Source organism: Heptranchias perlo, chromosome 28 (assembly GCF_035084215.1).
Source record: "Heptranchias perlo isolate sHepPer1 chromosome 28, sHepPer1.hap1, whole genome shotgun sequence".
Lineage (NCBI taxonomy): Eukaryota > Metazoa > Chordata > Chondrichthyes > Hexanchiformes > Hexanchidae > Heptranchias > Heptranchias perlo.
Genome location: NC_090352.1, coordinates 21,388,734 through 21,401,901, shown reverse-complemented (window position 1 = coordinate 21,401,901; position 13,168 = coordinate 21,388,734). Strand labels below are relative to the sequence as shown.

The window sequence follows — 13,168 nt, the reverse complement described above, 5'->3', positions numbered from 1 at the left end:
TTCAGCCCAGCCATAGATTAGTGGGTCAACGTGCTCTCCTCCCTACAGGAATGATGTGGAGATGCCGGTGATGGACTGGGGTGGACAAATGTAAGGAATCTTACAACACCAGGTTATAGTCCAACAGTTTTATTTGAAAATCACAAGCTTTCGGAGGCTTTCTCCTTCGTCAGGTGAGTGTGGGATTCCATGAAGGTTACCGCATATATAGCCAGAGAACAATGCCTGGTGATTACAGATAATCTTTCCAACTGCCCGTTGTCAAGGCAATCAGACAGAGAGATGCCACACACAGGACCACCGAATGCACAAACGGTCAGAACCCAAAGGATGCCCCGGAGCATGGTACATTGGCGAGACCATGCAGACACTGCGACAACGGATGAACGGACACCGCGCAACAATCGCCAGACAGGAGGGTTCCCTCCCAGTCGGGGAACACTTCAGCAGTGTTCCCCGACTGGGAGGGAACCCTCCTGTCTGGCGATTGTTGCGCGGTGTCCGTTCATCCGTTGTCGCAGTGTCTGCATGGTCTCTCCAATGTACCATGCTCCGGGGCATCCTTTCCTGCAACGTATGAGGTAGACAACGTTGGCCGAGTCACAGGAGTATGAACCGTGTGATGGTGGTATCTGTGTCGATGATCTGGCATATCTTGCAGAGGTTGCCGTGGCAGGGTTGTGTGGTGTCGTGGACGCTGTTCTCCTCAAAGCTGGGTAATTTGCTGCGAACGATGGTCTGTTTGAGGTTGGGTGGCTGTTTGAAGGCGAGTAGTGGAGGCGTGGGGATGGCCTTAGCGAGGTGTTCGTCATCGATGACATGTTGAAGGCTGCGGAGAACATGGCGTAGTTTCTCCGCTCCAGGGAAGTACTGGACGACTAAGGGTACTCTGTTGGTTGCGTCCCGTGTTTGTCTTCCGAGGAGGTCTATGCGATTTTTCACTGTGGCCCATCGGAACTGTCAATCGACGAGTCGAGCGTCATATCCCGTTCTTACGAGGGCGTCTTTCAGCGTCTGTATGTGTCAATCGTGTTCCTCCTCATCTGAGCAGATCCTGTGTATTCGCAGGGCCTGTCCATAGGGGATGGCCTCTTTGATGTGGTTAGGGTGGAAGCTGGAAAAGTGGTGCATCGTGAGGTTGTCCGTGGGCTTGCGGTCGAGTGAGGTGCTGAGGTGCCCGTCTTTGATGGAGATCTGTGTGTCCAAGAAAGAAACCAATTCTGAGGAGTAGTCCATGGTGAATTTGATGGTGGGATGGAACTTGTTGATGTTATCGTGTAGTCTCTTCAGTGATTCTTCGCCGTGGGTCCAAAGGAAGAAAATGTCGTCTATGTATCTGGTGTATAGCGTTGGTTGGAGGTCCTGTGCAGTGAAGAAGTCGTGTTCGAACTTGTGCATGAAAATGTTGGCGTATTGGGGTGAGAATTTGGTCCCCATGGCTGTTCCGTGTGTTTGGGTGAAGAACTGGTTATCGAAGGTGAAGACATTGTGATCCAGGATGAAGCGGATGAGTTGTAGGATGACGTCTGGAGATTGGCTGTTGGTGTTGAGTACTGATGCTGTTGCAGCGATGCCGTCATCGTGGGGGATACTGGTGTAGAGTGCCGAGACGTCCATCATGGTGAGGAGTGTTCCTGGTTCAACTGGTCCGTGGGTGCTGAGTTTTTGTAGGAAGTCCGTAGTGTTGCGACAGAAGATACTAGACTTTGGCAGTCCATCAATGGTTGGAGAAATTTGTAATTCTTCACAAGCGTTTTATTCAGTGCACAGTCTAAGTTTCAAATATTAGAGTCATAGAGTTATACAGCACGGATAGAGGCCCTTCGGCCCATCGTGTCCGCGCCGGCCATCAGCCCTGTCTACTCTAATCCCATATTCCAGCATTTGGTCCGTAGCCTATAGAGTATGTTGAATGTTTGTTATTTGCCTTTATCCTCTTTTTAGCTTTTTGTGCAATCACCAATACACATTGTGGTACACTTATACTTTTGTTCACTTCCAAACAGTCATTGTTAGATTTTACTGTGTTTTCAGCTAAATGTAGGCATTTAGCAATGTTGATCAGAGTCTGCTTTGGTTTTATTCGAAAGCATAGCACGATGTTGCTTTTACCATGCTGCTTTTATGCACTGTCACTTGAGCTTCATACGGCCTTCCTGCTAGCTGAAATAAGCCAGCGTCTCCTGGCAATTATTTTCCATAGTGGGAAAGTGATTAAACTTTTTCCTTTTAGCACCATTCAGGTATTTTAATGGCTGATAAAGTGTACCGATGCCATATCCACTTTGGGATGGGCAGGCCAGTCCAGTGGTAAAGTATGGGTAAGAAGTGTTTTTTTTTAAGAATGCTCACTCTCAAGGTTGGCTTTATTCAATATGGCCAGAATGTCGTCTGAAGACAAGGCTCCAGCGATTTATTGCAGCATTTTCAAAATAGAAATTAATTTGCTGGAGAGAAGCTTCCAGTATATAATAGTTAAATTGAGAGCAGCTGGTGATTATCAAAGTCCCGCCTTGATTGACATAAAATGCTCGGTATTTAAATCTTATGCTTTGAATAAGAAGGTGAAGGCTCCTGGAACTAATGACAAATTATCCAACTTGGATTGGCCTCCCCTGATGGCTCAGCTATTAAACCTAATGTATAGCTGAGTTATACAGCAAGTTGCAGATTTGCTTCCCCAGTCTCAGTTGAGCTCATCCCAGAGCTTTGGGAGTTAGGGCATTACTATTGGCCTTTCACTGCAGGTCCAGGCAGGCTAAAATGGGCCTTGGTTCTCATTCTTGATTGCTATCCAGCCATGTGTGTGAATGTCAGGTGAGGGGGCCGTGGTCAGCAATGATCCTCCATCCATTTAAGTAACTTGTCAGCACTCACTGTCTGTCTAAGCTTGCATATGAAGAAAGGCCACTTGAACAAAGTATCCGCTGAACATGGAGCAGTTATCAACAAGACTAAGTACTGGGCTGCACTTCAAGGCATTTAGTAGCTAGTCAAAACAAGTTGTCCTAACCTATCAATCATATTTGTGCAATTTTGGGCACTTTTCCTTCCAAAGAACGAGTATTGTAGAGATTCAGATGAGATGAAATGAATGAATCCGATATCCAAGTTATGAGGAAAGACTTGCAGAAGTGAACTTATTTTCATTGGATTACAGATAGAATGGGGGCAATGATTCAAGTGTTTAAAATGTTTAGAAGTATAGTATATGTAAGTAGGATGTACAACACGGAGCATAACCTAAAATCAGAAAGAAAAGTGTTGAAATTAAGCATTTTGTCAAAGATTTAGCATGGTACAGCCCCACTGCTTATATCCGGTGCATTAGTGTTAGTGGTTTGCCGGTTATATGAGGAGGACGGTAAAACAAGTAGCACTTATAAACATTAAGCTGACATTTAAAATACACCCAGATCACCAGTGAACAAATTAAATCAGCGTGAATGTGGCTTTACACACTTGCTTAAAAAGTCAAGAAAACAGTAATTTATACATTTAGAGCATGCAATTGGACTGAACCTTACAGTTTACACTGCAGCAGTCCTACTTGCCTCCGGCAAAAAACTCAAATCCGCATCTGGCATTATGGACGTCAAACTTTGTTCACCTTTCTTAATGCATCCCAGTCTGGCTCTATATCAGAAGTTTTTCTTTGTGTGCACAGCAAGACCTTATGTCGTGGCGAGACTTCCATCTTTGAAGCCACCCTTCAGAGGGATTAAAATCATGGCTGCTAAGTTCTTCAGCCAACTGGCTTTTTGGGCTAGAAGGTGGCCTCTGATAAACTCATCTCTCCCATGCGCATTTTGAAACCAGTGCAGAAGTGCCACCTTGACTTCCGCAACCTTTCCCTCGCGCTTCCCCTTCTTGTCTGGTTTGGACTTTTGATGCCATTCAATAAACAGATGTTCAGGCTGACTCTAAATCGGTGGCAGTTGATTTTGGAAGACCAAGGTATTGCCCTAGATTGTGTTGACTCTTCTTGTTTAGGAGGTCAATTTTTCTCTTTCCAGCCATGTTTGTAGTCAGTGCTGATTAGCGCAAACTATAACCAGGCTCTGATGATGGGATTAAGTAGCCCATGTAATTGCACCTTAACAACCTAAAGAATAATGAGGGATAAATTAGAGTATGAGAAAGCTAGCTAGAAATATAAAAACAGACAGTAAGAGTTTCTACAGGTAAAAGGAAAAGAGTAAGTAAAGTGAGTGTTGATCCTCTGGAGAATGAGTCTGGGGAATTAATAATGGAGAATAAGGAAATGGCAGATGAATTGAACAGATATTTTACATCCATCTTCACTGTAGAGGATACAGAAATAATTGTGAAACAAGAGGTGAAAGGGAGGGAGTAACTTAAAACATTTACAATCACCAGGGAAAGGGTTCTGAAAAAAATATTAGAACTAAAAGCTGACAAGTCCCCAGGTCCTGACGGACGTTATCCTAGGGTCTTCTAAGAAGTGGCTGCAGAGATAGTAGATGCATTGGTATTAATTTTCCAAAATTTCCTAGATTCTGGAAGGGTCCCATCAAATTGGAAAATAGCTAATAAAACTCCTCTATTCAAGAAAGGAGGGAGACAGAAAGCAGGAAATTACAGGCCAGTCAGCTTAACATCTGTCATTGGGAAAATGCTAGAATCTATTAATAAGGAGGTTATTAGCAGGGCATTTAGAAAATCTCAATGCAATCAGGCAGAGTCAACACTGCTTTGTGAAAGGGAAATCGTGTTTGACTAATTTATTAGAGTTCTTTGAGGAAGTAACAAGCAACGTGGATAAAGGGGATCCTGTGGATGTGGTGTACTTGGATTTCCAGAAGGCGTTTGACAAGGTGCCACATCAAAGGCTACTACACAAAATAAGAGCTCATGGTGTAGGGGGTAATGTATTAGCATAGATAAAGGATTGGTTAGCTAACAGGAAACAAAGAGTAGGCATAAATGGGTCATTTTCAGGTTGGCAAGATGTAACGAGTGGAGTGCCACAGGGATCAGTGCTTGGGCCTCAACTATTTACAATCTATATCAATGACTTGGATGAAGGGTCTGAATGTGTGGTTGCTAAATTTGCTGATGACACAAAGGTAGGTAGGAAAGTAAGTTGTGAAGAGGACATAAGGAGCCTGCAAAGGGATATAGATAGGTTAAGTGAGTGGGCAAAAATTTGGCAGATGGAGTATAATGTGGGAAAATGTGAACTTGTCCAATTTGGCAGGAGGAATAGCAATGCAGTATATTATTTAAATGGAAAGAGATTGCAGAACTCTGAGGTACAGATGGATCTGGGTGTCCTAGTACATGAATCACAATGTTAGTATGCAGGTACAGCAAGTGATGAGGAAGGCAAATGGAATGTTGTCATTTATTGCAAGGGGAATGGAATATAAAAGTAGAGATGTTTTGCTACAGTTGTACAGGGCATTGGTGAGACCACATCTAGAATACTGTGTGCAGTTTTGGTCTCCTTATTTAAGAAAGGACATAATTGCTTTGGAGGCGGTTCAGAGAAGGTTCACTCGACTGATTCCTGGGATGAGGGGGTTATCCTGTGAGGAAAGGTTGGACAAGTTGGGCCTGTATACACTGAGTTTAGAAGAATGGGAGGTGATCTTATTGGAACATCTAAGATCCTGAGGGAACTTGAAGGGGTAGATACTGAGAGGATGTTTCCCCTTGTGGGAGAGATCAGAACTAGGGGCCACAGTTTAAAAATAAGGGGTCTCCCATTTAAGATGGAGATGAGGAGAAATGTTTTCTCTGAGGGTCGTGAGTCTGTGGAAATCCCTTCTCCAGAGAGCGGTGGAGGCAGGGTCAATTAATATTTTTAAGGCTGAGTTAGATAGATTCCTGATTAACAAGCGAGTCAAAGGTTATAGTGGGTAGACTGGAAAGTAGGGTTGAGGTCACAATCGGATCAGCCATGGTAGAGCTGGCACAAGGGGCTATATGGCCTATTCCTGCTCTTAATTCGTATGTTCGTACGTAACAAAGTGCGAATTGCTGACTAAACAGCTATGTCTGCCTGAAATAGCCAGAACGCTTAATAGGGTGCAGCCTTTGTTATAGACATCTACGGGAATGGCAAATGGCTAGTATTAAATTTCCCGGTGTAGACAGTTGCACGTAATAACTGGTATTAAGTGGTGGGGACTATTACTTTAATTTTGTTGCTGTACATAAAACACTCTAGAACATAAGCAAAGCCTCACCTATGGGAGTAGAATGAAATATTGAACCCAAAAAATATTTAGAGTAAGAGAGAGTAAAATCCTCAAAATGTAACCAGTGCAAAATTCACAAGTCTTGATGGAGATTAAAAGAATGGTTTCTTTTTTTCCTTCCCCACCACAAAGTAGTAGATAAATGAAACGGGCTCAACAAAAAGCAGTTTGAAAACTCTGAGGGGCAGAATGCATGTTAAGACAACTTGTACATGGTCTGTGAATGGAGCAGGCTTAATTGCCAAATGGCCTTTTCTCATTCCACACTTATTTTTTTAACTTTCTTCCAGTGTAGGAGAAAGTGCAGATTATACAGAAAATTACCCTTAAGCGTTTAGATCAAAAGCACATCAGTCACACTAATTTCTAAAAGAACTAAGGTGAACTGCCTGCAGTTTCTGACAATGGCAGCTTAGTTAATACAAACCAATTGTCATTAGTGACCTTTCATTTTATCCATTTCTAATTTATGTAGATTATGTACTTTTTGAAGCATGATTTAAATGACTGGATCAGCACGTCACAAGTAGATCAAGTGCCCACAGGAAAGTTACTCTGAAAGAAAATAATCACAATCAATTATTGTGGCTAAGCACTTAAAAGAATACCTAACCCTTTTTTTTGCAGAAAACTGGATTGTTACCAAAATGAGAAATTATATCAGCAACTGAATAAACTTTTCACCATTTACACTGAAGAAGTATTAAAGTTATAAAGGTAGACTAATTTGTCCAACTTCCATTCGCTCCAATTTATGCTGATCACCCTTTGGCGGTAGTGGCTTTTGGGAATCATATCCCGCATTCCAGGTTAATAAAAGATGCTTAATAAGTGCTTATTTTCATTCAGGTAATTCCCAGTTGAGACTCTTAATTTGGTTCTAAACAAATTTAATGTCAGGCTGTTTGTATCATGGGTTTATAAGATCATACATTTCTTTCACTTAAAACAATTTCTCTACTAGCCTTTGGGTACAATGAAGTAGGGAGCAGAATGCCTTGGTGGTGAATCATAGAATGGACACAGCACAGGAGCAGACCATTCGGCCTGTTGAGCCCGTAGCCCTGCAAATTTTATTCCTTCAAGTACCGATCCAATTCCCTTTTGAAAGCCGCAATTGAATCCGCCTCCACCACCCCCTCGGGCAGTACATTCCAGATCATAACCACTCGCTGCATTAAAAAAAAGTTTTTCCTCATGTCGCCTTTGGCTCTTTTGTCAATTACCTTAAATCTGTGTCCTCTGGTTCTCTACACTTCTGCCAATGAGAACAGCTTCTCTCTGTCTGGACCCCTCATGATTTTGAACACCACCATCAAATCTCCTCTTAACCTTCTCTGCTCTAAGGAGAACAACTCCAGCTTCTCCAGTCTATTCGCATAACTGAAGTCCCTCTTCCCTAGAACCATTCTAGTAAATCTTTCCCGCACCCTCTCTAAGGCCTTCCTAAAGTGCAGTGCCCAAAATTGAACACAGTACTCCAGTTGTGGTCGAACCAGTGCTTTATAAAGGTTCATCATAAACTCCTTACTTTTGTACTCTATGCCTCTATTTATAAAGCCCAGGATCCTGTATGCTTTTTTAACCGCTTTCTCAACCTGCCCTGAATCTATTTATTACGTAGGGAAGTTAATTATATGAAAATATCTCCAAAATCAGCGATTTGTGCACATATACCCCCAGGTCTTTCTTCCTGCACCCCATTTAGAATTGTACCCTATAGTGTATATTGCCTCTCCTCGTTCTTGCTATCAAAATGCGTTAAATTTCATCTGCCACGTTTCTGCCCATTCCACCAGCCTGCCTATGTCCTCTTGAAGTCTATCACTATCCTCCTCACTGTTCACTACACTTCCAAGTTTTGTGTCATCTGCAAATTTCGAAATTGTGCTCTGTACACCCAAGTCCAAGTCATTAATATATATCAATGACCATCATACTTTCATTTACTAGCTGAAGATTGTGACTGCAGTTCTGTATTTGCTACTTTTGTTGGCTGAATCTTTTCATACCTCACTCTTTTTAGTGGTTAGATTTACTTTTCATTAGATTTCTTTGTGGAGATCACTGCTTGCTGCTCTGGAGAGATTTTTGAACTGATAAAACAACAATGCAGCGACTTATACTGGGGCTCTAAGTGTAATAATTTTACTATGATGTCATTACCTCTGGTCGGTGTGCCCATTCCACAGTAAGGATTTCTGGATGTTAGTTTTGGTACTTTTATATTGATATGTCAGGTGTAGGAATGGTGTATTCCTCCCACCAACACACACCATAATAACGCAGCAAACTCTGCACTTCTCATTGTGCTTATTGTGCAAATTTTCTTGACTTGTGAAAGTGGAGGTAGGAGTTACGGATACACAGACCTCTTTCTCTGTTGACTGTTAAACACTGACAGTAGAACACAAGGATAGTAAAAATGGGTGAGCAGTGCTCTGAAGTCGCAATTCTGTAAGTGTCACTGTCCTGGAGTCGTCAAACCAGTGCCCAAGTTAAATGGCGTGGTAAAACCTTTTGTCGATCAGGGAGCGAAAACCTCAAGGAAAAAAAAATTGAAAAATATTTTAATACAAAAAACATATTTGTCCCTTTAACCCCAATGAATATTTAATTTTCATGACTGGATTTTGCGATCACGTAGCTGCAAAAATTATATCCTATAAATGTGCCGTTCTTGGTTTTGTATACTCATGCAGTTATACAGGAGAACATTTAGCACTGTTGCTCCACTTACTCAATATTTGAAAAATAATGCATCAAGGGGTATGGATCAAAGGTGGGTAAATGGAGTTGAGGTACAGATCTGCCATGATCTAATAGAACGGCGGAACAGGCTCGAGGGGCAGATTGGCCTATTCCTGTCCTTATGTTCCTAGACAATTATCACAGTGTCTTGTGTGGTTGGTTGCTTTCTTCCATAAGTCATTGTAATTCTCAAAGCATTAATGGAAACACTTTGACCTATTTAAATATTAATCAAATTATATGTTGCATTATGGTATGCAACAACTTCTTTTCGACTGCTTCTTTAATCCAAATCTGTTGTACTAAAATCTAAATATGAATTTGGTATTGGGTTAGATCTTTTAAAAAGAAAATGCAAGACTTTGTTGAAAGGGATTTTTTTTTCCTGAAATCTATTTAATTTTTATACTGGAAAAATATCCTCCTTTCCACTTCATTCTTTCAGCTTCATTGTATTTAATTGTCTTTCTGGTCTTCTTTCTCACTTGGTTTTCTGTCACAGGCCCACCATTCTTGTTTTCTCTCTCTCCTCCCCTAGGATAAGAGAGTTGACAGCATTTATTAGGTAAAACTAAACGGGCGTGTATTGTTTAGGATGGCTTTATTTAAGGAAACCTGGTCTGTGCTAAAAGCAACTCATTTCTTTTCCCAGGTAATCAAAGGTGACTTTCAGCTACCTGAATTTCTTAAAGATCAGCCACAGGTACAGTACTAGGCTCCATAATATCACCTGGGCTTTCAGTGATGTTTCGTTGGATTGTTTAAATTTGTTACTCCTCGTGAGGCTATGTTTAAAAGTTACAATTTGGCCTACCAGGCGTCTGTAGCATAACATCTGGAAAAGTAATTGATCAGAAAGAAGTGTTCAGTTTGCATACCTTAGTTTAGCCTAATTTCATTTTGTACATAGAACGTACATTTGTTTTTTAAAAAAGTGATGTGACAGGATTTAGTTGAGACAGCCGAATAGACACCCAAGAGTGTGTTGCAAAGCACCAATACATTGAAAGTTCCAGCAAAGCTTAGCAGTTTATGGATGCCCTCTGAACTTCTCTATGCTACTACTTTGAAATTCACTACTGTGCATTTGTTCTTTGTAATAATCATATTATATGGAACATAAAAATTTTACAAAGTTAGAATGTCGATGAGTTAACAGTTAAACTGAGTGGTAGTTGAACAGAAATTATTCTAGAGACATTCTTGGAGCATTTTGACCAGTTCTGGGGCAGAAGCGAGTTGTTGGTGGTCATTTGACAGCTGGGACCGTTACCCTAAAGCTGTGGGGGAAGGTTTAAACTAATATGGATGAGGACAGCAGGAAACCAACAGAGTAGATAGTTGAGAGAGGGTATGAAGAAAGATCAGCAGTAAGCTTTAGGTGTATTGATGATAAGGTTGGCATTAAACTGGACAAAAGAGTAAACAGCTGTTTTCTCAGTCAGTGTGTTGCTGTTTCAACAACAACAACTTGCATTCATATAGCGCCTTTAACATTGTAAAACAACAAGGAAGGATGCACTACTCATTCTGGGGTCGGGGAGGGGGGAAGCAATTCATAGCAAAATTACAAAGGGGCCTTGTCCAGATTAAATGGAAGGAAAAATTGACAAATAAAACCATAGACCACAATGGAATAAAAATAAAAAGGAACTAGAAAGGGTGCAAATCAATTATATTCCAGTGTCGAAATAAGGCAGAATATCGAAGGCTGGGGTTCCATGGATGAATAGGGGAAGATTAGATCAAATTTGAAATTTTAATAAAAAGCATTTAGCACTTAAGGAGCAAATCCAGGACAAATATAACGAATATTGGAAAGCTACAAAAAGAGAGATGATAAAAGCTAAAAGAGTGTATGAGGGATGGGGGTGTTAGCAAAAACAACATGAGGCAATAAAAAGGCATCTTAACAAGAGAAAAGTCAGGGTGGGGGTAGGGCTGCTAAGAAATGAAGGGTGCAAGCTTGTCGAGGAGATTGGTGGCTTGGCAGAAAATACTTTCCTCAATTTTTATAGGAGAGATGGATATTAGAGTTGTAAGCCGTCAAAGGTAGGTGGGGAACAGTTAGTACAGATTAGTATTAAGAGATGGTGCTACATTTGCTTTTGAAGATCTTGATGGAAGGTTGGGAAGAAATAGTAAAGGCTCTGACTGAAATTTTCTCAAGGAGATTTATGCTGGGGGGCAGGAGAGTTGCAAATGTGATTTCCTCTGGCCCCTTCAAAAATAAATTTATCAGCAGGTTAGTCTTATTTCAGTTGTTGGGAAAACACTCGATTCTGTAATACATGATGAAATTCCTAAGCATTTAGTGAAACGAGTTAATGAGGGCCAGTCAACATAAATTTCGAAAATGCGGGCTGTGCTTGACCAACCTTATAGAATCTTTGGAGAAATAACTTGTCCTTAGGGCTGCTTTTATTTACTAGGACTTGAGGGAACAGTATCAAAATTTGCTGATGACACCAAATTTGGAGGTATGACAAATGTTGTGGAAAAACTGCAGGAGGACAAATATAGGCTAGTGCAATGGGCAGATACGGTTCAATGCAGAAACCTGTGAAGTAATACATTTTGGGAGTAAGAATTGCAAAAGAAAATAGCTTAAATTGTAACATTTTAAACAAGTAGAGGAGCAGATATGGTGTATATACACATAGGTCACTAAAGGTGGCAGTGTAAATAGATAAGTTGAACAGAATCAACAACTTGCATTTATATAGCATCTTTAATGTAGTAAAACGTCCCAGCTGAAGGCCTGGTTCGCAATGGTGGAGCGATAGAAATCGGGGATGCACAAAAGACCAGAATTGGAGGAGTGCAGAGATCTCGAAGGGTTGTTGGGCTGGAGGAGGTTACGGATTTAAGGAAGGGCATAGCCATGAAGGGATTTGAACATAAGGATGAGAATTTTAAAATTGAGACGTTGCTGGACCGGGATCCAACGTAGGTCAGCGAGCACAGGGATGGTGGGTGAACAGGACTTGGTTTTGTATCTAGAGGTGTGGAATACCAAAGCAAGGAGGCGATGGTGAACTTATACAAGTCCTTAGGCCCCAGTTCGAGCTTCATGTGCAATTTTGGGCATCCCAGCACAAGGAATATATAAAAGCAATGGAAATGGTGCAATGTAGATTCACTAGTATTTCCTTAAAGAATTCTCTTAAATTATTCACACAACTTGCCTTTTACAAATCTGTGCTGGCTCTCCTAATAACTTGTGACTTTGTAAGTATTAATTTATTCAATGCTATGGCCTCCAGAAGCATTAGGTTGACTAGTCTATAGTTACCTGTTTTTTCACTATCTCCCTTCTTGAACAGAGGGTTTACATTGGCAATCTTCCAGTCCTTTGGCACAACTTCCATATCCAAAGATGTTTGAAATCTTATTATCAGAGCCTGTGCTGTTTGCTTTCTACATCCCTTACTATTCCAGGTTTTTAAAAAATGTGTTCTCTGGATGAGAGTGACACTAGCAAGGCTGCATTTAATGCCTATCCTTAGTCTCTTCAGAGGCATTAAGAGTCAACCACATAATGTGAACTAGTCACCCTAGGCCACAACAGATAGGGGTGGCAGGCTCCCTGAAAGACATCAGTGAACCAGTTGGGTTTTTATGAGACCCTCTTTGCTTCTGGTGCTGGCTGCATATTATTGAATTCAGTTTTAAAACATGCCATGGTAGTATTTGTTAGTTCAGTACCATATTGCTACACTACTGTACCCTGATGCATGTTATCAGGGCCTGGTGCCTTTTCCACTTGAAGTTCCACCAATTTTTTCAACACTGCTTCCATATCTATGAATATCCTATCTAATTCTCCACCTCTTTTGTACCCTTTCATTCCCACGGTCAGTCTTCTGCAAAAACTATGATACAGAGCTCATATAGAATCTCCCCCATTCCTTCATCCTCCATAAGATTTATTTTTTCATTGGTCTTACCCTTTCTTTAACTCCTCTTACATCTATTTACTTTTGTTATCTGCCAGCATTTCTTCATTTTTTTCAGCTGTTCTAATTTTTGTTGCTTTTTTAGATTTTCTATATTCTGTGATTTTCCTTTATTATTAGCCCTAGATTTATCATATACCTTTAAATCTCATTTTAATTTCTCTACTCAACCAAGGAGCTCCACTTTGTGCCCACAAAAAGTAAAGGGGTGCAGCAAATGTCTAGTCTGTA

General features: G+C 41.0%; 1 protein-coding gene across 3 annotated transcripts in view; it reads left to right on the top strand.

The window, feature by feature from the left end:
- Positions 1–13,168, top strand: part of LOC137344915 (protein-tyrosine sulfotransferase 1-like) — a 63,710-nt gene that overhangs the window by 36,000 nt on the left and 14,542 nt on the right. For 2 of the 3 annotated variants that reach the window (XM_068008205.1, XM_068008203.1), the window contains exon 4: positions 9,631–9,681. The exons of the other annotated variant lie outside the window; for it this stretch is intronic. In XM_068008205.1, the coding sequence (XP_067864306.1) occupies positions 9,631–9,681 (51 nt within the window). The remainder of the gene's footprint in view (positions 1–9,630; positions 9,682–13,168) is intronic. 3 annotated transcript variants of the gene reach the window in all.